General features: G+C 40.7%; 1 protein-coding gene across 4 annotated transcripts in view; it reads left to right on the top strand.

The window, feature by feature from the left end:
- FBXL2 (F-box and leucine rich repeat protein 2) overlaps positions 1–26,347 on the top strand; it is a 42,681-nt gene that overhangs the window by 13,073 nt on the left and 3,261 nt on the right. For all 4 annotated transcript variants that reach the window (XM_064169782.1, XM_064169781.1, XM_064169780.1 and 1 more), the window contains exons 3-13: positions 7,984–8,038; positions 9,532–9,606; positions 11,043–11,137; positions 13,341–13,409; positions 13,495–13,590; positions 13,895–14,021; positions 14,218–14,292; positions 16,826–16,956; positions 20,913–20,973; positions 21,933–21,977; positions 22,249–22,305. In XM_064169782.1, the coding sequence (XP_064025852.1) occupies positions 7,984–8,038; positions 9,532–9,606; positions 11,043–11,137; positions 13,341–13,409; positions 13,495–13,590; positions 13,895–14,021; positions 14,218–14,292; positions 16,826–16,956; positions 20,913–20,973; positions 21,933–21,977; positions 22,249–22,305 (886 nt within the window). The remainder of the gene's footprint in view (positions 1–7,983; positions 8,039–9,531; positions 9,607–11,042; positions 11,138–13,340; positions 13,410–13,494; positions 13,591–13,894; positions 14,022–14,217; positions 14,293–16,825; positions 16,957–20,912; positions 20,974–21,932; positions 21,978–22,248; positions 22,306–26,347) is intronic.

Genomic DNA, 26,347 nt, shown 5'->3' with positions numbered 1-26,347 from the left:
TAATATCACATCATCAGTGCTATTTGTTTTAATGTGATCTGCCTGGTGTGGGCATGGATAGTCAGTTTCTTTCTACATTTTGCCTTCAAAGTGCAGCATCTAACTTCAATTATGCATTGAGAATGCAACAAGTTGCAATTTTCTGATTCTTCTGCTTTGGTTAGAATTTTTTTCTGATGATTCTGAAATGGAAATGGAAACTTTACAGTGATTTACCTCAAATTCAGGACAGAATTCATGCTCCAAGACAACTAAAGACTCAATATCTTGGTGGGCAGCTTACCGTGCTGTGCTGAACATGAATAAGGTCTCATGCTGACCTTTTTTCACAGTGCTATACTCTGTTTGCTTGCTTATGAAATTCTTACCAAGATCAGTTCCACGTGCAAGTTTTTGTTTTTCAGTTCTTTGCCTCACCACTTTACACTTTGTACACATTTTCTGTCTTCTTTCTAAGAGATGCTAAACATTTGCAAATTATTATATCATCAGCTAAGTTTCACCTTTTGAAATTGGAGTAGGTAACTTGCCATCTTCTATTCACCATGCTTAACTGATCTGGTTTTGTTCACAAACAAGAATAAGCTTAAAACTGAATGTTTTGGGCAGAGGTGTTTCAGATGGAATTCCTTTAGAAATATGAGAGACTCAAGAACATGCAGAAAGCTGCATGCAAGTGCTCTTGTAAGCTGTGTTAATGAAGCAGAGGAGATTTGGGAATGGAAGATAATTTTTTTTGTCAAGGTGCAGAGTAAGATTTGTGACTTTTGAAAATGTGTTTCTGCTCAAATGCTTTGGACATCCTTACAAATGGACTGGTTTGAAGTACAGATACTGCTTCTCAATAAGAATATGCTTGTGACAAGTGATGAGTCATACTGGAACAAATAACATTAAATACAAGGGAGATAGCAGTGCCTTACACAACTCTTGGAATCATACATTACCATTTATTTTGTTTCATTTTGGTTTTCTTTTATTTGCTATTAAGTATCTCTTTAGAATCTGTTCTTTAAATGGTGAAGACTTAATTCCGTTTAGAGCTTTATTTACTTTGAAACTGGAGCCTTATTTAAACTCAGTCTCTTGATGAATTAATTATCAAAGCCAAATGATCAGACATATCAGTGATCTAAAGAAGTCATGTGTAGAGCTTTAGAGGGTGATGGTGGGGAAATGTTATTCCTCCTTTCCACGTGAATGCCATCAAGACATAAAAGCAATTCAAAACAGATGTGTTAACTCCCCCCAAAAATACATATATTTTTCATTTTGTTAACTGTTGCTGCTAAACAGCTGAAATAGCAACTCCTTATGTTTCTTTTGCTCTTAGGGAAAACCAGACCATAGGGTAGTTGGATTGGCAAGCAGGTTGGATTGGGACTGTAAGCTGTAAATTGCACCACTCTGAGCTAATCATTAGGCTGTTTTTATTTAGTAAGATGCATTATAGGGGCCAAATTTGTACTTCATAAAACCACTTAAAATTTGTATTTAAAAATTATAGCTGAGGTTGGAAATGAACCATGGAGATTGTCTAGTCCATCTTCTCTGCTGAAAGCAGAGTCAGCTGGAACAGGATTGTGCTTGGCATTATCTGCTTGAGTTTTGAATATGTCAAAGCACAGAGGCTTGATAAAACCTCTAGTCAGTCTGCTCTGATGTTTGGCAACATACCCAGAAAAAATAAATAATGTTTTCTTCTGTTTGGTTGGGATTTCTTATGTTTATGTCCATTGCTTCTTTTCTTTACTTTATGTGCATTGCTACTTTTGTTTTCTCTCACTATACATTACTGAGAGAATTAGGTCATCTTTGCTCCCTCCTGTCAGATACCTGTACACACTGATCAGATCCCCTTGAAAACCTTGTCTTATGAGGTGCTCACCACAACCCCCAAGACCTTGTCTGCAAAGCTATTTCAAAGCTACTTTTGAGTCAGATGATCCCCAGCCTGTATGGATGCAGGAGGTGTCCTCCCTAGGACATCTCATGCTTTTCTGGACCCCTGCCTGCCCATAAGTAGTACTTAATTTCTCATTTATTACATCCCATTCTGTATATTAGAAATCATCAGCTGATCCCTGGTTTTCATTACAGACCCTGTCTGTTGATACTCTGCCACCCTTCACCCTCCCAATGGAAAAAATAAGGCAAGCAAGCCTATGCTCTAGATTGGAGCAGCTCTAGGTTAAGCTTTCATAAAAAGCCTTCTGATGAATCTCATATGAGCTGCAACACACAGGCTTCTAGAAATCACAGAACATTGTAGCTCATGCAGCACTCACAAGTGACTAAATCAGACAATCCGTGGGGCTTTTAAAGTTAGAAACCTAGATCATCCCCCTCTACAAATACTGCAATTTTAGGAAGGCATGAAGGATGAGTGTGGAGGTGTTTGTAGCTTGTTACCACTTAATTTCTAGCTAAAGCAGGTGACTTGCTCATCCTCACATCCAAAGATGAGGTTTTTTTTTAATTTAAAAAACTAACCAAACCAACCAAAGAAAACTAAACACCACCCCACAAATTAAACTGATAGCAAGGAAAGGATTATGAAACTGTCTACTTCACCTTCCCCTTTGGAAACACTGCAATGAGTGTCCTAACTAATAAAGAATCAATGACGGCGAAGATCAAGATTCTTTTCTAATAACAGTTGCAGCACTTATTCTAGTTGAGATTCTTGTGTCTTGCCATTATATATGAAGCAACTAATCAAAATTGTTGGGTACCCCCAGCTACTTTGGCTGAAACACATCTAAACAAGGATGTGGAAACTGATTCTAGTGTGCATCTGACCCTTTGTGAAGCATTACATAGTATCTGTTAAATGTGTTGATCTTTCTGCGGACACTTAGAATGTATAAGTTCTGTGTTTGAGTCTTTAACATGACTTCTAAAAGGTCACAAGAATGCCACCTTTGTATTATGCATCTGTAATATGTAGAATCATAGAATTATCCAGGTTGGAAGAGATCTCCAAGATCATCCAGTCCAACCTATCATTCATCCCTATCCAATCAACCAGACCATGGCACTAAGTGCCCCATCCAGGCTTTGCTTGAACACCTCCAGTGGCGGTGACTCCACCACCTCCCTGGACAGCCCATTCCAATGCCAATCACTCTGCCAACAACTTCCTCCTAATATCCAGCCTAGACCTCCCCCGGCACAACTTGAGACACAAGATGCAACAGCGATGCATTCATTTACTACCTCCCGGACCTCATTTTCAGACCAAAGAAAGTCTGTGATTCGCATGGTGTAGTTGTGTCTATTAGCTACACACCTGACCCTGCAAAAGAATTACTCTGTAATGTGGGTGTTGCATCCTGTATGTTTGATGGTAAATTTAGCAGAACTGGCCTTTCTTGAATTTATCACTGATTTCTTAGTTTGTCATTGACTGTCTGAATTTCAGACACTGAATTAGGTACTGAAATTGTGTTCTGTATGTCCATCCTTTGCAAATAAGCAAATTTCTTTTTTTTTAAGGAGCAGATAATATGATCTTATGACTGATTTACAGGCCATAAAATGTCAGATACTGTCCTGTAATTACAAAATGAACCCAGCTGAGCTGATTAGCTGTTAGCAAAGTTGACTTCTTGTTTTGACTGCAAAGAGGTGTTAGGCATCCTGTAGACAGGCTGTTCTTTTGAAATTGTTAATGCATATGTCAGTATTGTGTAGCAATAAACATCTTGGTAAAAGCAGGTTTGGCTTGTAAAGAAGTGGGGTTTTGGTGCCATGTTTGTTGTTGAAGGACTTGCCATGTTGGGAAAGGCATCTTAGCTTGAGAGCTTTACAAGTGGAAATCGCAGAAGTAAAAACTAGTGGAAAGTTCTGGAGTGTTTCAAAGTTTCTGATTTAAGTGCTTTACTGAAAGTAGCACATCCCTATTAAAAAGGAGTTTGTTTTAATAACTGATGTGGGAGGTCAAGAATTAGGTGAGTCAGTGGATGTGTGTCTCTTAGAGAAGCAGGTGTTTGTCAGCCTGTTGGGACATGCTACGAAAACAAGCCTGACAGAAATGGACTGAAAGACACTTTTTAATTATTAAATAAAAAAGTAGGCAGGCTCCTTAAGCTTTTAATATGTTTCACATTTCCAGGACAAGTATTATGTGGTTTTAATAAATAAGATATTACTGGAATTTACCACTGGAGCAGGTTCCTACCTGCAAAGTTGGTGAAATTTGGAAGTGCACCAAAACCTAGCATTGTTAATATAATCATGTAGATAGACATTTATGCATGCAAAATTCTACTTACATGGATTATGGCTATAAATTATTTGTCTTATCTCTGTATTTTCTAGCCTCCTTATTTTTACTTCAGTGTTCTTAGGTAGTGCTGGACTATAGTTAGGGGTGAGATGTCTCATATCTCAGTAAAGGTGTTTAGTACAGTGGGGGATGGCAGGAGGAACCTTGCACATGCAAAACATTATTCAGTAAATGTTAATTTACTGAATATGACCTTTTAGGAGCAGTAACAGCACAGCTTCTGTGGGGGATCTGAGACTTTATGACCATCTGCATTGAAATGTGATGAGTTGGGAACACTAGTTCACAACTGGGTGCTCTTTTGCCCTCTTGCTTGTTAACAGAGTATGCTGGGGCATCCTTCTAGGAAATTTTCAGGAAAAGCCTGCTAAAATAAGAAAATAAATCTGTGAAGGCTGTAGTTAGTCTCTCTGTGACACTTGTTCATGTGTGTAGGCTTTACTCTTCTGTGTTACATATACATTCTAATAGCTGGTAAGGAGGACTTTCATAAGAGCAATTTGCAGTTGGTAAGCCACCAAAAGACTCCTGCCTGGTGCTGTCTAAAGGGCTGTTACAGTGGCCTGAAATGGCTCTGTAAATGTGGGTAGAGAAATCACACTCCATGTCTGTGTACCACATTGTCACTGTTAATAAATTCTTTAATGCTGCACATGCTTCTGATGCCTACATTTGAAGAAATATGCTGGAACAATGATGTGCAGAGAAAATGAGATTTAAAGAACTGAAGTAAAAATAAAAATGAAATAAGATAAGTGGCTTTAAAACTTAATGAAGAGAAATCTGATTGCTAAAGCACTCTTTAATTTGGTGAAGGAAAATAGACAAAAGCATGAAGCTGGAAGTCAGACATTCACCTTGAAAATAAGGCAAACATTTTAACAGAGGTTAACCAGTGGAACAAACTACCAGAGAAGAAGGTGATGATTTTTCCATCTCCTGGAGGCTTTCAAGAACAGTTCCTTTTCTGGAAGTTAGGCTTTAGCCCAATACAAGGAGTCGAGGAACTGTGGGTTTGTTCAAGCTATTGTGCCTTTGGCATGAAGCTCATGCATGCTGCGAGATCTCCAGGGCCCAACTCATGGGACATGTCCCGAGTGGTATGTGCATAGAGATGAAAGATTCTGAACAGCTCCTGTTGTTGAGGAGTGCATTCTCTTTCTTGAGCATGATACAGGGGTAGCTATGGAGAATTTAATAGCTTGTACTGGAGTAGATGATTCTAAACTTCTCTGTGGATCTGTGAACTTTCAGTTTCCCTCTACTGATCTGTGCCAAAGATTTAAATGGAAATCAATCATCAATCCTACTGCTGACTGCATTAGCTCCCATCTCTGTAGCTGTGGTTATAGAGGACAGAAGTGCTATAGAACCATCAGCTGCCCTATTTGGTAGTTTTTTCCACTTTTTAGAATTACAAATGCCTGCTGACACAGCCCTTCACTCTAAAACAATGTCAGTGTCTGACACTGACAAGTGATTGACAATGTCACTGGTGCTGTCTCCATCTCCATTTCTTGGTTGCATTTAATGACTTCAAAGACTTTCCAAGCCTTAAAATCACTTAGTCTTTTGCCACATTGGCTAGTTTCCCTAACTGGTAAGTATTTGATAGTAGTTCTGTGGGTCTGCAAGTAGAGAAGCTAGTGTATGCTAGTGGTTCACATGTATGATTGTACTACAGAGGATAAATAAACAGAAAAGTGTTGGAAAAAATGTTTGCAAATAAGCAAAATGACTTCTTGGAATGCTAAAAGAATTTTCTAGCATGTCTTACCCATCACCCATATGATTTTACAGGATTATAATATGTCCTCATGTTATCTATCTTGATGAGAACAGCATGGGCCACCATGCAAAAACTAAAGTAAAGTAAAAAAGTAAAGTAGCATCATGAATGTTTACACTTGCAAAAATGCTTCTCTCCTTTTAGCACAGAGTGACCTCTTTTAGCTTTTGACTTTTTATCAAGTCACTTGGTACACATTGGAGCATAAATAAATACATCTGTTCTGCTTTGGTTTGTAATTTGCCTTCTTTTACAGAAACTGTACTTCAGCATTAATCTCTTAACAGCAATAACCAGTCAAGCATGAAGACAGACTGACTGCCAGACAACTCGGAGTAGTGGGGGTGGATAAAATACCTCAAATACCGTCTTCAGCATCTTACAATTTCTTCTTTTGTTTCTTATTTCAGTAGAACTTGATACATCACTTCTGAAGCATGTCACATTCTTCATTACGGCACCAGCATTGTGGCATGAAACAGTTTGTCACAACCCGTCCTTTCTTTTTTGCAAATCACATAGAAATCTGTATTTTGTGCCTCAGCTTTTGTAAATCTGCAATAATCCTCCTCTGATTCCACTCATGCAGTGGTACTGTGAAGAAGCCTCTACAAGCCAAGGAGCTTTTGCAGCTATCTAAGCAATAATCACACCTTCATCGTCTGCCCTTCGGCTCGCAGCAGCGGGGGCAAGGTGACTTCAGAAGAGGGTGTCAACATGAATTTTATCAGTGGGGTGTTATAAGCTGTTTCATAGCTTGTGGGGATTTCTGTCCTGCTAATGGATTTTGTTGTTTGTTGATGTATTATTGTATGGTGAAAAAGTATTTTCATGTGTTAATGAAATACTGGAAAATTAATATCTGAAGTGGTCATAATGAGCATTCAGAAGGCTGTTATGTTTAAGCAATACTTCCATTAAACTCCATTACATTTTTTGACTTCTGAAATCACAACACTTAAGATGTAGGCATCCATTTCAAGCTCTAGCTTTAGATTTCTACTTGGAAAATAGTAACTAGAGTTTGACATTATTAAATTCTGCCTCTCCTCCCAGTTGTATGCTCCTCTGTGTTAACAGCTCACTAGAAAATGAAATTGTTGTTATTAATGTGCATTGTTTTGATGACTGAAAAATTGATTGGTGAGTTTATAAGTGAATGACAGTAACAGCTTTCATATCTTGCATTTCTTGCAATCTCTGTAAGAGAAAAGTAATTTGGAAGAGGATCTATGCTTTATGCTTAAGCTGAGAACATCCTTTGAACAAATATTGCTTGGAAATGGTATTTAGCAAAATTAATTCTGACACTGAAGAATTTCTTTCAGAAAATGAGTAAAAGCTGGCAACCTTGAGGAATTGGTTCTATGACAATGCTAAACTTTCAGTTTTGTCTCTTGTGAACTGAAAAAAAGATACTGTGTTAAGCTTGGTACTCATTTAGAAATTTGGTTCTTCTCTCTTTGTTTTGGTACTTAATATGTTTGAACTTGGATTTATTTATGTGGTGTTTTCTACTTCTTTTGCTTCTTCAGCTTCTCAAATCTTTGCTGTAACTGTAGATTAATCGAATGTGTGCAAGCCAGTTTCTCTGAATTTAAAGGGGAAAAAATAATTTGTTACCATTCATACATGTTCAGGTAGTAAGGAGGGGGGAAACAGGAAAGAGCCTTTTCAGAAGCAGCACCTACTGGTTCTAATATGCTGCTGCTGTCTTTAGGTGATAGCTATGATATTATTCCTTAAGTCTCAATAGCCAAAATGGTTAGGTAAAACACTCCTACTGCGTTTAATTTGCTTCTTGTGTAACTGATGTCCTTCCATAGAACTAGAGAACTCTGAATCTGTGACTTGGACTTCATAACAAAACCTTTTAATTGTTGTTTTTTCCCTTTCTTCCTAGAATATTTTCTTTCTTGGACATAGTTACTTTGTGTCGCTGTGCACAAGTTTCCAAGGTATGTATGTGTTTCTGTTGCAGTTTGCTGTTCTTCTTCGGGAGGTTTTTCACTTAATTCTGTGCAAATCATGAGATTTAGGGCATTTTTTTCCCTGTGAAAAATAAAGATAATCAAATAGTTGTCTCAATCTATTTCTTAAAACAAATACATAGTGAGTCCAGCTTTGCATTTTGATGTGGACTTAGTTGCCATGTACTGGACTTCTGTTTAAAGGCTGTGGAAAAGACAGCCAGTTGTGTATATGCACAGTATCTGGAGAAAGGATTAAGCCCAGTCTGGCATGATGGCATTTGCTTTTTACAAAGCACACAGCTGTATAACACTGTTTTTTCAGATCCATTTTCTGCTTAAGATTCCATGTAGCTCAGTTAATGTGCACCATGTGTCTAAGAAGTACAGCCATGCTGGTTGCTTGCCAGTTAGGAAAGGTGTTAAGTAGATGGACTACTAGTAGAGGAAAAAGGCATACAGAAGACAGAGAAAGCATGTTAAGTAAGCTTTTTTGTTTAGCTCACCTTGACTATTTGTTTCTTTAATTAACACCAGTAATGTTCTGTTCCTATATCAAGTGTCTATAATGAAGTGTATTCATATACATCATAAATTACTTTTTATTTCATCCCTTTCCTTGTCTTAATGAGGATTGGTTTGTTTGTTCTGTGTTGTTTTTTTCTGGTGTGTTTTTTGCTAGTTGGGGTTTTCTTGTTTGGTTGTTTTATTGTATCATCACACCACCATTTCATTCCTACACCCATATCACCTGGCCTGCAACTTTGCTAGGTTTTAAGTTGACCAACATCAGGGTTTGTTAAAGCTTCAGCTAAAGTCTAATAATGGTAGAAGAAAATGCAAATTATTAAATAAGTTGCATTTTCCCCTCAAAACTACCGGTCAGCTGGATCTGGTATTATTTTTTTTCCATTTATCAAAGTACATTTGTGTTTCTCTGGCTTTTTTTTTTGTGTACTTTGAAGAACTATTACTTCAACAGTGAAGGACAAATTCTCAAACACATAAGTTAAAGGAAAGGCCTGATCCTAACAGTGAAAAGTCAGCAGTTTTCTGACGGGTTTCTCTTTCTCTCAGAATAGTAACTAATGGTTTTATAGGAAGGAGTCTTATCTGCAGATACTTTTCCCCATATAGATCCAGCCAAAATATCTTAGGAGACCATTTTACAAAGGTGTTTTTAAAAATAGGGGATGAAATCCTGCTGGATTCATATTTGTACTTCACATTTAATTTCTTGCTTTCTTGCATATTTAATGGGCTTTTGAAGTGTAATGCATTTAGGAGATTGATTCCCACAAATTCTGTGGTTTTGACTAGTTGATATTTTCTAGCTGCTAAGATATACAGTTCTATTTCTTAAGAAAATGCTAACTGAAAGGGTGTATTTTGTTGTATTTGAATTTATTACATTTGACTTACTGAGAAGAAAATGAAAGGAGCAGGCAGTGGAGGTAATAACTGCACTGTGTTTTCTGCAGGCATGGAACGTTTTAGCTCTGGATGGAAGCAATTGGCAAAGAATAGACCTCTTTAACTTTCAAACGGATATAGAGGTTAGTGTCTTTGGGGATTTTTCATTCCTATGGTGATGATTAAGCACAGCCCATTTGGAGTATCCCATAGACTGTGCTTGCTTTTGCACATTTCAAAGGCTGAAGCTTAAGATACAGCAGTTTCTCCTGTGAAGGAGTAAATGGAAAAGAACTCTGCCTTTTTTCACACTGGATGGGATGAATATTTCACTTCTGATTGCCAGCTATGCATCAGATGATTAGCATATATTGTATATGTACAGGGCTCTAGAAATTCAAAGCTGCTGATTTCCTGAAAGTCAAGGTATAAATAGTGCCTCTGGGTGGAGTGAGAATCACATTTATTATGATCTAAAGCATGATTTTGTTGCTGGTCCAAAGTCTTTCTGTGAGACTGTGCCATCTAGTGCTGAAAGCTCTCTGGATACTTGGCTGGAGGAGATCAAAACAATGAAATGCTGGGTGACTTCTCTTACCCCTGCTTGCCTGGATTTGATTTGGTGTGTATTCAATTAACATTTTATGAGTGCTTCGTTTTATAGGGCTTGAACGCTGCCTGAAATACAGGTAGATGTGGATTTCAGTCCTTTTCAGCATACAGTGACAGGATTTGAGCTGCATTAGCTTTTGCCTAATGCTACTTTCAGATTTAGTGTTGGAAGTACTGTGCCATTCTGCTTACTCCTATAGTAAAGCAAAAGACATTTTCAATACATTAAAAAGACAAGTAAAAAAAAGAAGTCAAGTAGGAATTTTTACTTGTAAGCTATGCTTCAGCCTTTGACAACTAAGGAAGCATCCAGCCTCTAAGCTTCACAGTGTGAGAAGTTATTTGGCATTCCCAGGCGTTAGGCACAGACACCCAAATATATGGAAGATTGGAACTGGCAGGTGGGTTCTGGCAAATTTTCTGGAGGCAACTGAAGTAGCTGATGCCACCAAGGTGTTCAGCACCTCTCCGTTGCTGAGGCAGCCACCTCTGTAGCAGGGATGTTAAAATGGGACTTGGCAGAGCCTATAGGTCAGTGACACAGCAGCCTAAGCACACCTCAGTGGACAATTGAGCCTTACATGCTCTAATAATAACTGTGATCCTTGAGGAGCAGATGTGTCTCTTGTTCTACCTCTGGGGGAAGTTCTTTAGGTTCCCTGCACATCTGACAAAACCTGAAGAGCATTTTGTCAGACTTAATGGGTAGGTTTTTCTGAGGATTAAAAAAAAAATCTATGTGTGATAGACTGAAAAATGACAGAACTAAAGATTTAATTGAATAGGACTTCAGTGTGAGTGGAGAGTCTCCACCTGTAGCTAATCTTAAAGTAGCAACAGAAATTGAAAGATGTGCAGTTCTGGTGGGGTGTTACTGGGAGTGGGCCTCACTCCCAGCATTTTTGAGTTGGTTAGAATATTATGTCAGAATGAAACTCAACAAAATCCTCCTTTTATTTGCCTTAAGGGTCGTGTTGTGGAAAATATATCGAAAAGGTGTGGTGGGTTCCTGAGGCAACTTAGTCTGAGAGGATGTCTTGGTGTTGGAGACTCCTCTTTAAAGTAAGTAAAGTCCTCAAGTAAGATATCACTTATATCTTAATGTCTAGACCAAAAGTAATCATTACCTCCTTTATTTTGATTTCTAAGTACTGACTGTTGACCAAAATAGGATACTTAAATACTAAGTACCTTAACAATGACAGTTTGAGATGAATGTATAGCTATAACATTATTTTCTGGAAATGAACTAAGAGATGAGAACTGTGCTTTCCAGAAATGTGGTAGTTTATTTCATTACTATTATATTGATATCTCTTCATTTTCAAACACTTACAATGTTTTCAGACCTCTGCTCTGGCATCCTACAGCTTTAATTTCATGAAGATTAGTAGTCAGTCAAATCATGATTTAATCTTGTAGTCTGGGCAAAAGGTGACCCCAGCAATAGGAGGAAGAATAAGGAATTGAGTGCCCACAAAATCAGTAAAGGCCTGGGATTCTCTTCCTGCTCTAATACAGACAGGCAAATGGAACATTTTGGGGGGGTCTCTAAATAGTGTCAGTGCCTCTTCTTTACACAATATTTAAATTGAACTGTGTGGTTTGTTCCCAGAGAGGTCATTTGAGTCCTTATAAGCTTTTTCTATATGCAAACTCTTTAGCCAGATTCCTCTGTGGACATTTCTCTGAGTATTTAAATCCAAAGATCTTACCTCCAGCTGAAGGTTTCCTAATTCACAAGTTTTTTAGGACTTCATATTTGGAGGAAGCCTCAGAGCATGAATTTTTGCAGTTGTGTTTTTCTCTGCTGTCACAGGAGACAGCAGGCTTAGCTGAGACCAGCTACCAGTGTTACCAGTATGCACACATGCATCCCTAACAGCCAGCTGGTGCAGATAGTGATGTCTTAGACACTTTAGGATAGAAAATAGTTCTCCTTTAAAATAGAAACACGTTGTTTTGAAGTGAACGAATGAACGATAAATACAGGAGCTTTAAGACTTTCCAAACATTAGCATGAAAAAGGCGGCATTGATTTTCAAATGCTGGTTCTCAGAGCGACTTTTCTTGTCGGGCTTTTTGGGTTGAGTTGTTTCCAGATCCGTTAGTTTTGTATGTGATATTTACTTTTCTGTGTGTGATATTTATTTTTCTCTTCATCTTTCTTCTACATCAACTTTTGTTTAAAAATGGCCAATTTTTGAAGTAGGTATTGACTATGTAAGTGCAGAGTGTTTGTGGCATCTCTCTTAGGACATGGCCTCATGCTTGAATCTCAAGAGGCAAAGTTTGCTGTTCCTCCAGAGTGTAGCATCTTTCCAAGTGATTCGAAGTGTGTCTCTATTGTACATCTCCATCCACTAGATGAATTTTGGAATAGCTGCTTTGAGAATTCAAGTGGAAAGTCTCATCAGTATAACTGCTTGCTGTTTTTTTTCCATTGTTTTCAATCCACACTAGAGAGCCAGGAAGTTGTTACCAGCTGAGCATGTAGTCGGGTCTGTTAACCACGGCAAGCCTCCAGACAAAACTGGTTTTGTGTGTTTCCTCCATCCCTGCCAATAAAATCCATGCAGTTGGAGGAAACATGGGCAGAAAATCAGTGCTCTGAAATGCAGCACAGCTGTAAATATTACTTTGCAGAGATGAAAGTTTATGTATTTCTTCTGGGTAATTAGTATAATGATAGAGGTTTTTAGCAGTATAATAGCTCTAATCATCCTTAGAGTTCTTACCCAGTAGTTTAAAGGGATGCATTTTAATTTTTAAACCCATAAATAATTTGTAACCCACAGGGCTTTCCATTGGTAGTTCAATAAGCTTAGGTCCCACTTCTGATTTGTGCAAGCTGTGTTCCTCTTCAGTTGACATGGAAGTCAGCCCCTTAAGACCTGCAAAGGCTTCAATAAGGAGATGTGCAAAAAACCTCTCCCTAGCAGCTTAATATTTAACTGATGTGGTTTATGCCCTTAGAGTTTTCAGTCTAAGGCATTTGGAGCAAGTCAGTTCTGGCTTCTCTGTCTGAAATAAACACCTTGCTGAAGTGGTGTTTGAGAGAGGAACAACACTGCGTTTCACAAGTTACCTGAGACAAACTTGCAAAAGCAAAAAGCAACCACTGTGAGATGAGTGTGAGGTGTACTTTGTAATCACTCTGTGGTGTTTTGACCGAGGTGGAGGGAGGTAAGGGACAGGGCGTGCTCCAGTGACTGCATTGCAGCTTGTAACCTCCCATTGATTCTCCAGCTCTTTCTTGTTCTAGGACCTTTGCGCAGAACTGCAGAAACATCGAACACTTAAACCTGAACGGCTGCACGAAAATCACCGACAGGTAAGCGAACGGGGTTTTTTGTTTGTTGGGAATATTTGGGAAAGAAGTAGCTGAAGGTATTTTTAGTGTGTCTGCTGTTTTGCAGCACGTGTTACAGCCTTAGCAGATTCTGTTCCAAGCTGAAACATCTGGATCTGACGTCTTGCGTAGCCATCACAAACAACTCTTTGAAAGGCTTAAGGTAAGAAGATTCAGTGTTTGTGTTAAAGAAAAGCATTTAAAGAGCTGTACAGCATTTAATAAACTTTTAAAAGCCAATGCTGAACCATAGTTTTGTGTATCAGCATTGACTGTAGCCTGTTTCTAGGGCTTCGTGGGTGTAGACTATGATGTTTGTGTGATCTTTTCTCGTGACTTTTCTGTGGAGGCCTGGCACAGTCCACTGGCTATCATTAATTTCTAACAGTGTGTTTAATTTGGGTTTCCCACTGTTATGACTATTTGAAGACTGGATTTAACTTTATGTATTTTTTTAATTCTCCCAGTGAGGGTTGCAGAAATCTGGAACATTTGAATCTTTCCTGGTGTGATCAGATTACGAAGGATGGTATTGAAGCACTGGTGAAAGGGTGTAGTGGACTAAAAGCTCTATTTCTTAGAGGTTGCACACAGGTACATAACTGCTTGAGTGATCCTTTAGGAATAACATTTTTATTTTGGGTTGTTGAAATCTCCATGAATTAAAAAATACTGGTTGTGTTATAGTCATTTTTTCAGTATTTCAAGATGTATACATTCTTTTGGCTGCTTCTATGTGCTTTTAATTTCTTGTTTCTTTTCCTATGTCCAATTGAATTGCTAAATGCAGTTAGAAGATGAAGCACTGAAACACATCCAAAATCACTGTCATGAACTTGTAATCCTGAATTTGCAATCCTGTACAGTAAGTATTTGAAGTTTCAAAAGATGCATTCTCCAAAAATCATAAACCATTTTTGAATGCTAATGGGTTGATATGATGCACATAAATCAAATAGGTAATTTCTGCAGTTTACAGAATTTTGGGTGGAATGGAGCTTTTAAATGAATTGGCTCTTTCTACACCTGACTGTATTTCTGCATGAGGGACTTGGATAGATTGGATTAATGGACCAACATCAACAGGGTGAGCTTCAACAAGGCCAAATGCCAGGTCCTGCACTTGGGTCACAACAGCCCCAAGCAACACTACAGACCTGGGGCAGTGTGGCTGGAAAGCTAAGCAGAAGGGGACCTGGGGGTTCTAATTGACAAGCAGCTGAGTATGAGCAAGCAGTGTGCCCAGGTGGCCAAGAAAGCCAATGGCATCCTGGCTTGTACCAGAAATGCTGTGTCCAGCAGGAGTAGGGAGGTGATTGTCCCTTGTACACTGTTCTGGTGAGGCCACACTTTGAGTATTGTGTTCAGTTTTGGGCACCTCAGTACAAGAGGGATGTGAGATTCTGGAGGAAGTGCAAATGAGGGCAGTGAAGTTGGGGAAGGGCCTGGAGAATAAATCTTACAAGGAGTGACTGAAGGAGCTGGGGATGTTTAGTTTTGCAAAAGAGGAGGCTGTGGAGAGACTTCATGGCTGTTTACAGTTACCTGAACAGCTGTTGTGGAGACAGAGGCTGCTGCTGGTCTCTTCTCACAGGTAATTAGTGATAGAACAAGAGGGAATGGCCTCTAGTTGCAACTGGGTAGGTTTAGACTGGATATTGGGAAAAATTTTTTCTCAGAAAGAGTGGTCAGGAATCAGAATGGGCTGCCTGGGGAGGTGGTTGAGTCTCCAACCCTGGATGTGTTTAAAGGTTGTTTGGATGTGGTGCTTATGGGCATGGTTTAAGGAGAACCTTGCAGAGTAGGGATATTGGTTGGACTTGATGATCCTGAGGGTCTTTTCCAACCTGAATCATAGCTTATTTTTTCTTTTCCTCTCATAACATCTTACAACTGTAGCAAGCACTAGAGTAAGAATTAACTGTGTTCATTCAGACCCGTTATGTATGCTAAACCATGCACTCTTGCAGCTGTAGTTCTTGTTCTCCCCTGCAGTGAGGTCAAAGATTTTGGTCTATTCATAGTTTTAAGGTTTCTTGTTGAACAGAAGCCATATCCTGGGCTACATAATTGAGAGTACAGTGTAATAGTATTGTAACTGAAGATGATTCAGAACCACTTAGGTCACAGGAGAAGGGCATACGTTTTCAGAAGGAATGGAAGAAGCACATAAATTTGTAATGGAACAACTCTGAATCACTCCTGTGCTTTTGATTCTACTTAGAGAGTACAGAGAAACCAAATTTGCTGTAGTTTATATTTGCTTTTGTGTCATTTCTGATGTGACTTTCTAGGAACGGGAAAAACTCTCTTTTAGATTCTCAACGTGTTTAAGTTGTGCTTTGTAAACAAGCCTTTGAAAAATACAGTCAGAGTTGAAAGGACCACAAGGATCATTTAGTTCCAACCCCCCTGCCATGGGCAGGGCCACCCTACCCTGCGTCAGGCTGGCCAGAGCCCCATCCAGCCTGGCCTTAAACACCTCCAGGGACAGGGTCTCAACCACCTCCCTGGGCAACCTATTCCAGGCTCTCACCACTCATGCTGAAGAACTTCCTGCTCATGTCTAGTCTGAACCTCCCCACCTCCAGCTTTGCTCCATTCCCCCTAGTCCTGTCACTGCCTGATATCCTAAAAAGTCCCTCCCCATCGTTTTTGTAGGCCCCCTTCAGATACTGGAAGGCCACAAGAAGGTCACCTGAAAGCCTCCTCTTCTGCAGACTGAACAACCCCAACTCTTTTAGTCTGTTCTCATAGCAGAGGTGCTACAGCCCTCTGATCATCCTCCTGACCCTTCTCTGGACATGTGCCAGAGAAGGACCTCTCTTGGCCTCTAAATCTTGCTTTGAAAACTAGCTGAAAGTGAAGGAGTTACACCCTTGGGTCCTAGTGATCAAGTGCAGAGTAAGTAGTTACCTGCTGTCAAGCTTTAAGCTCTTTTATGCTGTTCCTGAACTTACACAGTCAGCGGAGCAGTGAGAGCTGAGCTCTACAAACATAAAAGTGACAAGCTGTTCCACACACTGACAGCTATAGTTAGAGAAACAACAAACACCCCCCTCCAAAAAAAAAGGCAAACAAATGACAACAACAAAAAAAGTGAAAATTCTAAATCAAAACCAAAGTGAAAGGCAATGACAGACTCCTCTGCTTCAAACTGCCTTCGAGGAGTACTTGAGATGTGTGAGAAAATACATTGATAAGTAGGAATTGTGTGTTGATTATCTTCACTGCTATCAATGAAGGTGCTTTCACCATGGTTATTTCTCAGCTGACAAATCCACTGGTGGCTGTGGGTGTGTGCAATGCGGTGCTAACAGCTCTCTAATAGGACTTTACTTTTGTTCTTAGTTGAATTCTTGGTAAAAGAATAACTGCAGCCTTCTTCTTTGTTACAGCAAATTTCAGATGAAGGCATTGTAAAAATCTGCAGAGGATGCCACAGGCTCCAGTCCCTCTGTGTTTCAGGCTGTAGCAACCTTACAGACGCTTCCCTCACAGCACTTGGTCTAAACTGTCCAAGGCTGAAGTGAGTATGTCATAAGTGTGTCACGTGTCATGTTGCTGTTATTAGCCTGATCTGAAGAATTCCCTTCTGAAGATAAGCAGCCAATATCCACAGGTTTGATTTGGCTTTGTGCTGTTTTGTGGTACCTTTGTAATCAAACCATTGTTTGAAGTACCAGCTGAATATCGGCTTGAGAGCTGATCCTCTGTAGCTAGCGTATGAGAACATAATCCACTGTGTTTTGGAAAAACAAGAATTAATACATGACAAATCAAACATGTTGAACCTAGCAGTTCAATTCTGTGCTTCTAGGTAAATATTTTAGGTACTAATTACAAGCTATGAGGAAAAGAAGCTATAAAGCCCATTATTTTTTTAAAGGTAAAAGTATTTGTGGTTGTGTTGTGACTTGTGATGTCTGTACTTTGCTGTGGGTTTATGCAGTCCTTTGTCTTGCAAAGAGAAAACCAAATAGCTAAGTCATACCTGAGGAGTGTATTTACAGATTGTATTACAGATGTGTTTTTAACACACTGCAGTACAACCTAGCATGCTTAAACTGGCATGGAGTGTGCCAATGCCTCTGCAAGCAGCAAGGACTGATGTTTATGGTGTATATTTTGACTAACAGGGGCTCATCAGTTAAAAGTAATATAAACTTCTACATTGCTGTAGTTTGTGCTAACGTGGCAGCATTCTCAGCAGTGGGGACAGCTTCAGCCTTGGCAAAGCTCAGTTATGCAGCAGCTATCTGGTTTTAGAGACATACAATACTTGTAAGGTCTAATTTTCGTGTGAATCAAACCAGAAGATTTTTGGATGACACTAAACTGTAGCTTTTAACAAGAACCTGCAGGAGTTGCAACTCATTATGTGTCAGTCACAGATAAATGGAGGAAAGTGTAGACTGTAAAATTATGGGGAAGCTACATTCGAAAGGCACCATGCAATATGCTGACACGACTTTCTTTTAGCTGATTGAGTGAAAAAAGAGCTTTTGTTGCTGTATAAAACCTGTCCTTAAGACAGTTTCCAGAGTGACAGTGCCCTTCAGATATCATCCTTTAGGCGTGCCAGTCTTAGGTGCTTAGATGTCTTCTCAAACACTTGTGTTCCTTTCTGCTGTTGTTACTGCTCTTCCCCCCCCCGCCGTTTCGTTCATTCTCTCAGTTCACAGCTCAGATTAGAAATAAATGGAGGTGTGAAGTGCTGTTAGTTGAGCAGTTCTTTCCCAGGGCATTGCCGCTGTAGCAGGAATTGACTTTGGTAGGTAAGCTGTTAGCCCCCTTCTGTGCCACGAGGGGGAAGGCGTCTGCCACTCTTCTTTAATGAGAGAACGACCCATTGCAGGGATTACTGCAGAGGAGTGCGTGATGAAAGGACAATGATACACCTTCGTTTCTTCCAGACTTTTGGGATCATGGATGGAAAGTACTACTTTGATAAAAACCCAGTTGGGAATTAAAGGGAAATGTAATTCCACCCTTGTTTGTACCTTGTGCTGGAATATTTTCGCGTTGAGTTTGAAAGAAGAGTGTCCTGCCTCTGTCGGATGTGCTGGCCCAGTTAGGAAGCTTTTCAGCATTTTCTGTGCAGTGCTAGTCTCACTTCAGGCTCCTGGCTGTGCTGCTTTCCATAATACTGCTGTGTTCTCCAGCCATTACCACTCACAAATGCTATCTCCTTCACAAAAAGTCCTAAGCTTGACCAGCTCCTTTCAGCTGTTCTTTTCCCTTCCCCCTCTACATCAGGTTACAACTACCTTTTCCTTTTTTATATCTGCCCATTTGAGTGCTTGCTACCTTCTCTGTATTTCTTTTTTAGCATTTTTTCCCTTTCCTAACACTAAAATCCATTAAAATCCTGATAGATGTGTTGACGATGTTTGAGAAAAGCACCTACAAGCCACCAATGTCTTTGTCTCGGTGGTGCTGTGAAAATTAGCCCCCTGTTGCCTTTAACCCCACTAGTGTTCTCTCCCACCTGCTGCTCATGGAACAGAAGTAGAGAGGTGCAGTTTGCAGACACTCCAGGGTGTGCCTAAATGACCTTCTGCAGACAACAAATGCAACTGTGAGGTCTGTGTCCAGAACATTGCTTTCTAAGTGCGGGGAAGCTGCTGTTGGAGTTCATTTTGCCTTTTCAGCTCCCGTGCTGGGTAGCTTGTCATGGTTCACGGGATGGGAAATAAATCTGGGGGAAAAAAGAGCCCTTTGTAATTAATTACAGTGACTGAAACAAAGCAGAAGTTAGAGCTTTGCTCGTTTTCCTGCTGACCACAGCCTTCCCACCTGTTTTCTATACTGGGGCCTGATTGATGCAGTGTGTGTGTATATATAGCTCCCTCTCCCTGACTGACTGCACACCCCATCTCGGGAAAGCAGCAGCTGCTAGTCTTCTGATTTCCCACTCCTCTGTTTCCATGTTCTCCTTTTCAACCAGATGTGCCGTAAGTAGCATCCTTACTGTTTTGCATATTGTGGATGTCATTTCCTCTCCACCCTTTTAAAGTCAGAAATTAAAGGAGTTGGATATCCAATGTTTCTGAAGGTAGCTGGGGTTAAAAGCAAGTAATAGACAAAAGGAGTAAGAGGAGTAACAAATATTACCTGAATTATGGGGATTTTGTTCTTGGTGGTTTTTGACTTTTGTATTGGGTATCCTAGGTAATTTTCAGAATAACTGAGAGTATTTTATGATAGGTTGCTAAGTGCCCTTGATGGAAAGACACAAAGATCCCAAATGTGAGTCTGGGAATAAAACCAGAGACATTATAACATTTGGGAAGTGATTATGCCTGTCTTGTGTCTCTCTACTGGCCATTCCATCGTACTTCTCAACCTTGTTTGAAAGCTGGCACTCTGGAAGTGGTTTTCAAGGGTGTGTCCTGTGGGGCTGCTTTCCTTTCAACTTGGCTACACTCTTGGCTTGGAAGAGACTGATTCAGCAAAGTCAGAGAGCCTCATGTCCTGTTCTCTGGTGGGGTTGTGTTTTTCTCAGGCACACAGCACAGCTTTTCCCTTTGCACTTTCTCTCTACAGAGGAAGCTTTCTAATGACCTCCTAAAGTAGTAGAAGAATTTAGAAGCCTCTAAGTATTACCACAGCAAGAGGCTCTTCTGTGCACCTTTCCTTTCCCCCTTCCACCAATCCCAGTGTAGTAGCGTTTGCTGTGGTCAGTGGATAAGTTGTGCTTAGATTGTGTTGCTCATTATGTGGTGCTGTGGTTTCCCCTTACTCATCTTGATTCTTACTCCATCTGCAAAGTAAGAAGTGCTCATAAAAAATTAAGTAAAAGAAAACAAAGATGACAAAACAAAAGCATGGTGAAGGCCTGTTCTGCATACTAGTAGTGCGGTTTGGGTAGCTGACCTTGTTTTGTTCTGTCATTTCTGCTTCCCAGTGCCTTTCAGAAGAGTTATGTTTATCTTTCTAAGACACCACCTTGTTTTCTTTGAGGTTGTGTTGGTCTAGCTTACTGTTTTTACTGTGGACTTGGTGATTTTAACCTCTTTGCTTTCTGGTAACTGCTTCATGCAAAGCCTCTGGGTAAATTTCTAGTAAGCAGTTTCTCAGGTTTTTGGCTTCCCAACATCCTATGTTTAGATAGCAAGTTTTAGATGCAGGCTTCATCTGCATTTTCCTTAGCTCAGGGTTTCTTCTCCTATCTTTCCTCCAATAACACATGTGAAAACTTGAGCATTATGCTGTTTTACTGAAACCAGTTGAATGCATATAGTTCTGTGTATTTTTTTCCATGAAATGCTCAGATTTGAGGATTGAATTTAATCTGTTCCGTGACTGTCAGAATCTTCTGATAAGCTGCATCAAAAGTCTGCCTCGTGCTTTCTGATTGCAGATCACTGTGATGAATGGGCATATATGGAGAGCTTTAAGCTGGAGAAGACAGACTTGTATCTCAAATACATTTGCTTTTCTTTGTGCTAATGTTTTCTTCAACATTTAAAACTTTTCCAGGATTTTGGAAGCTGCAAGATGTTCACATCTAACAGATGCTGGCTTTACCCTTTTAGCACGGGTAAGAGTCATTTCAGAAGGTTAGAGCTCACTTTATTTTCACTGCTGCTCGGCAGCTGTGAACTGATACAGTTCTGCTGGGAAGGAATATGAGAAGGAGAAAGCTGTGTGCAAAAGGGGACTAAGAATTATCTTATCTCTGGATTATACTCAGAGCTGTAACTCAATCTATTTTCCCATCCCAGCACCTTACACTTCCCTGTTTCTCCCCACTCCCTTTTTTCAGTGCTTCAATTGAATTTATTATGCTTAGCATAATCTAGATTTCCCCTACAAAAATGACACACCCCCTTGTTACTGTTTACACCTCCAAAAATCACTCCAGAAGAGAGTATTCTGAGCATACCTTCACTACAAAAATACTTACATTATAGATTATAAACCATAACCACTTGTGCCCCAATGGATGCTGTGTGGGCACATTGAAGGTGTCAGGTGCTTCAACCTGGACTTGTATGCTCACTGGTTTAGGGAGTCTGAATACAAAAGCAGTGCTCTCTAAACAGGATTGCTCTAGGCTGCTGGCAGTGTGCATGGAAGGGTTTTTTCTAGTCAGAGTGGTTAAACTGTGGGTTTCCAATCCTTCAGTGCTGCAGCCTTGGGCTTCCAGTAATCACCTCACACCTGATGATTTGGGGGTCAGCAAATTAAACAATCTTCTCGTGCCCATAAAAAATGGGTTGGGGTTTAGGCTGAGCCATGACACGATGGCCTGCTGCCAGGCCAAAAGGTGACATCATTTTACTGAAATCAGTCACAATCAGATACTGAAAGCACTTCTGAAAGCTTGCCAGGGATGTCTCAGAATACTGGGGGGGCCTCACAGGTGTTAAGTGTGAAGCGTAGCTTTCTCCCAGCCTCATACTGGACTCTGTTTTAGTACTTCCAGCATTTATTAGCTGAGCAAATTGGTTTTAAGGCTTCTTTCTAATTCATGTGTTTGGGTTTTGTTTATCTTAGAATTGCCACGAGCTGGAGAAGATGGACTTGGAAGAGTGTGTTTTGGTGAGATTTAATATGAGAAGCAGTATTGAACGGCCAGCGTAAGAATGCAGTGCACTAGCACTGCCACTTAGACGTGTTACTATCTTTATTAGAAGTGCTGCATGTGTGGTAATAAATAATGACTGGGAAATTCTCTCTGGGGAGGTCCTTGAAGAGTAACAGGAGATTGGGTGTGTTCCAGAAACAACAGAAAATGTATCTGGTGTCTTACCTGAGGGTTGAATCTCCTGCTGCCTGTTGCTCATGTTTGTTGGATTTCTTTTACTTGTAGATAACTGACAGCACCTTGATACAACTTTCCATACACTGTCCCAAGCTGCAAGCATTGGTAAGTTTAACTCTACACCTTTCACAGTACAAATCCAGGCTGTGCACTCTGGATCTAGTATGTTGGATGTAGTGTGGTACCGTGCAAGATACAGGCAGGTTTTATAAATACTCTACAAGAAACAAGTTTACTCCTAAAACTGTTTCCATACATGGTTGATTAAAAAAATCATTATCAAATGGGCGAGTAATAAGCAGAAAGCTCCTAATTTGTGGTTAACATCCTTGTTATTTGATTTAGTTCAACTGACAGCTCTCAGGTCCTTTATGGAGCCTTTGTCGATGTTCCTGAATGTTCATTAATTGTTTTCTTAAGGAGTGTGACACTACACAGCAAATACTGAATAAACAAAGCCACCCACTCGAGAAATTCAATCACCCTGTAATCACCTTTGCTGCAAGTAGTTCTTCCACAAGACTACATTTGCATAGGAAATGAAGGAAGGGGGTGTTTGACTTAGACTTCTGAATGCAAGTGGAAAGGCTCAAGATGCCTTCAGTGGGGTTCCTTGCTCACTGTATGTCAAAGAACTGTTTTCCAGAGAATCATTGCTTAGGTCACTCAGAACATTAAAAGGAATTTCAGGGGACAGAAATATGGTGGCTGTTCTGTCAGGGTATGCCAAAATCACTAGCCTGTCCTTAAAAGAGGAGTTGCTGTACTCGGGGCCAGTTGTCCCAGGAGTATACGTGTGTTAGACACTGCTTCAGACCTGTGTGAGAGAACAAGTATCTTAATAATCTGTTCTTAGGTGGGATTAATGGAAGGTGTACTGCTTCATTAATTAAAATGAGCTAAGATTAGTGTTACTCAGTGTCACTGAGGTAGCAACATGAGGAGAGATGGATTTTATAAAGGAGCTTTTTGTTCTTCTTATTCTTCATCTCTGCTTGTTAATTGACCTCATTTCTGTACCAAAATACTTAAGCCAAACAAGAATTGTCAGGAGATGTGGAGCCATTGAAATGGGACACTTTTTGTTCTTCTGGGATGGATATGTTTTTGTGTTGCAATCCCAGTTGTGCTTGGAAGGGGTTTTTTTGTAGCAGTGCTTCACCAGAGCTATTGTAAACCCTGCTCACTTCCAAGGGCTTTTATGAACCTGCTCCTCTTGGCCAGCCTTTGTGTGTTAGCTCACAAGCAGGGAAGTGTGGCATTGCTAAAATAATGTGGCTTTTCTAAGGGAACTAGGAAAAGTGGTTCTTCTGTGCTTGTTACTGTTGATGTGTATATTCTTTGTGTAGGAAAAATGCATGCTGGAATCTTGGCTGAGAATTACAGGGGGGAAAAACAGACTAGCAGGTGTCCAGCACCTTCTGTGAACTAACCTTAGTACTTCATATATCAAACCATGAACTGTTTATGGTTCTGTAAATTCTTGTCTAGCTGTGCTTTAGCATAGCTCTAGGTGTATTTGCAGCTTAACAAATATTCTGGAGCTGTAGAAATCAATTCTGAGTTTGTTTCCTGGTGTTTGATGATTCAGTAGAATTGGAGAACCACAGAAGAGTCCAGGTTTGAAGGAACCTCAAGTATCATCTAGCTCCAAACCTCACTGCCATGGGCGAGGACACCTCACAGTAGATCAGCTTGCCCAGAACCCCTTCCAGCCTGGTCTTAACTTCCAGGGATGGGGCTTCCACCACCTCCCTGGGCACCCTATTCCAGTGTCTCACCACCCTCATGGTGAAGAACTTCTTCCTAATATGCAGTCTGAATCTACCCACTTGTATCTTTGTTCCATTCCCCCCAGTCCTATCACCACCTGACATCCTAAGAAGTCCCTCATCAGCTTTCTTGTAGGCCCTCTGTTAAGTAATTGTTCGTTCAGATTATTAGAGAAACTGAAACACCCCTGATGACATTCCTGGAGATGAGGAGACAGTTGCAGTTTTCAGCTGTTCACACTGTTTCTTGCTGTCACAGCGTACCATGCCACATGTGATTTACCTGCAGCCTTTGGTGTGTATTAACAAAAGAGAAGACTGTTAACCATATCAGTTTGTTTTAAAGCCTTGAAGCAATTGCATTTGTAAAGTCTGGTATTAGTAACATTTTGTAACAGAGTTTTGAAGGCAGAAAAATCCTGTGGTTTAATGTATGGTTGTAGCATTCTGCACATTGGTTTTGCAAGCTTCCACAAACTCAGCTGTACATCATGTATTGTCCTTTCAGTACCAAACATGGTGTCTCAGGAAAGCTGATTTTATAAGCTGCTTACTTCCTGGGATAGGAAACTCTTAATTAGCCAGCAGACTGCTGCTGTAGCTAACAGCTTGGCATCCCCTCCTGTCCTTCCTTCAAACACCAAGTTTATTATTAATGTTCTTTAACCCTGCAGCTGCTGGTTTGTTTCCAGGCTATGAGCCAAAGCAAATGCTCAGAACCCCAACATAAAGAAAGTAGGTGTTTGAGAGAACCTTTGAAGTGTTGGTAGATGTGCAGAATGTGAACATACCATAAGATAAACCACTGCTGACAGGGAAGGCACTTCATGTCTGTTGTCTTTTGGGGACAGGAGGTCTTTTTGGAGACTGGCTGTGGTATTAGGTGTTGTTGCTTATGCTGGGTGAGGGAGTGAAATTGCAGCAGCTGGAGCTGAAGGGAAGCTGCCCTGGTGGCTGCCTATCAGACTCAAGGGGAGCTAGAGAACTGTCTCCCAACCTCTTCTCTGGTTACTTGTCCATCCTGGTGAGCACAGGAGGAAAAAAAGAGCTGAAGGGCAGGTGGTTGTAAAGGGCAGGACAGACCCTGTGTGTCTGGCAGCAGGGAAGAAATGCTTCTGACTCCAGCAGAGGTAAAATAAAGGTAAAGTTGGTAGTCCTCAGGGCTTCCTTGTCAGGCTGAAAGAAGTTGGCTGTGATGTACTGAGACAGGAGTTACATGTCTGGTCAGAGGCCTGGCAGGAGGCACCGCTGAGCACTAATTCTCCTGTGCTGAATTTAAAAGCAGTTTTGAGTTGTTACAACTGTTTCTTCCTAAGCTGCTTGTCTGAAGACCTCTGTGCCAGGGAAATGCTGCAAACCCAGTCAGCCTCAGACTGGGATATCAGTATGGGCACAGCGTGGGGCTGAGCCTAGGGCAAGGAGGGGGAGCTTATTGATCCTGCATGTTTCCAGTGCAGAAGATTTGACAGCATTCATTCCTCTGGTGACAAAGAATGGTTTTCTAAGCCTCCTCTGAGGATGCCTTGTTTCCTGCTGTTGTCATCATCATTGCTTCTCCAAAAGTCATGAATTCCCTAAAGGAACTGGGAAGCTGGTTTATGTACTTCTGCTGCCTGAAATGGCTGCAGAAGCTCACCATGATCCAGCAGCGTGCTCATGCAGTCCAGAAGGCAAACGGGATCCTAGGCTACATCAAGAGCAGTGTGACCAGCAGGGCAAGAGAGGGGATTCTGCCCCTTTGCTCTGCTCTTGTGAGACCCTCACCTCCAATACTGCATCCAGTTCTGGTGTCCCCATCATAAGGACAGAGCTGTTGGAGTGAGTTCAGAGGAGGGCCACAAAGATGATCTTCTGCTGTGAGGATAGGCTGAGGGAGCTGGGAGTTCAGCCTGTAGAAGACTCCAGGAGGACCTTAGAGCTGCCTTCCAATACCTGCAGGAAGGCTGCAGAGAGATTTTTTCTAAGGGTGTCTAGTAATAAGACAAGGGGGAATGGTTTGAAGCTGAGGGAGAGTAGGTTTAAACTGGATCTTAGGAAGAAGTTCTTCAGTACAAGAGTGATGAGATTCTGGACTAGGCTGCCCAGAGAAGTTGTGGCTGCCTCTTCCCTGGGAGTGTTGAAGGCCAGGCTGGATGAGACCTAGAGCAGCAGAGTGTGAGAGATGTCTGTGCCCATGGCAGGTAGGTTGGAGTAGATGATCTCTAATGTCCCTCAGACACTCTGTGATCCAAGGAATTGAAAAAAACAGGTTGAAGAGGAGCAGAATTTTGTAGCTGATGATGTGGACTGTTGCAAAAGGAGACACACTACTGCAGCTGTATCAAGGATTTGCTGCTCCTGGTATGTGCAGCCTGAGGGATGCTGCACTCACCGGT

The sequence above is a fragment of the Pogoniulus pusillus genome, chromosome 32 (genome assembly GCF_015220805.1).
Source record: "Pogoniulus pusillus isolate bPogPus1 chromosome 32, bPogPus1.pri, whole genome shotgun sequence".
Taxonomy (NCBI): domain Eukaryota; kingdom Metazoa; phylum Chordata; class Aves; order Piciformes; family Lybiidae; genus Pogoniulus; species Pogoniulus pusillus.
Note: the sequence above shows the minus strand (reverse complement) of the source record. Positions and strands in the feature narration are given on the sequence as shown.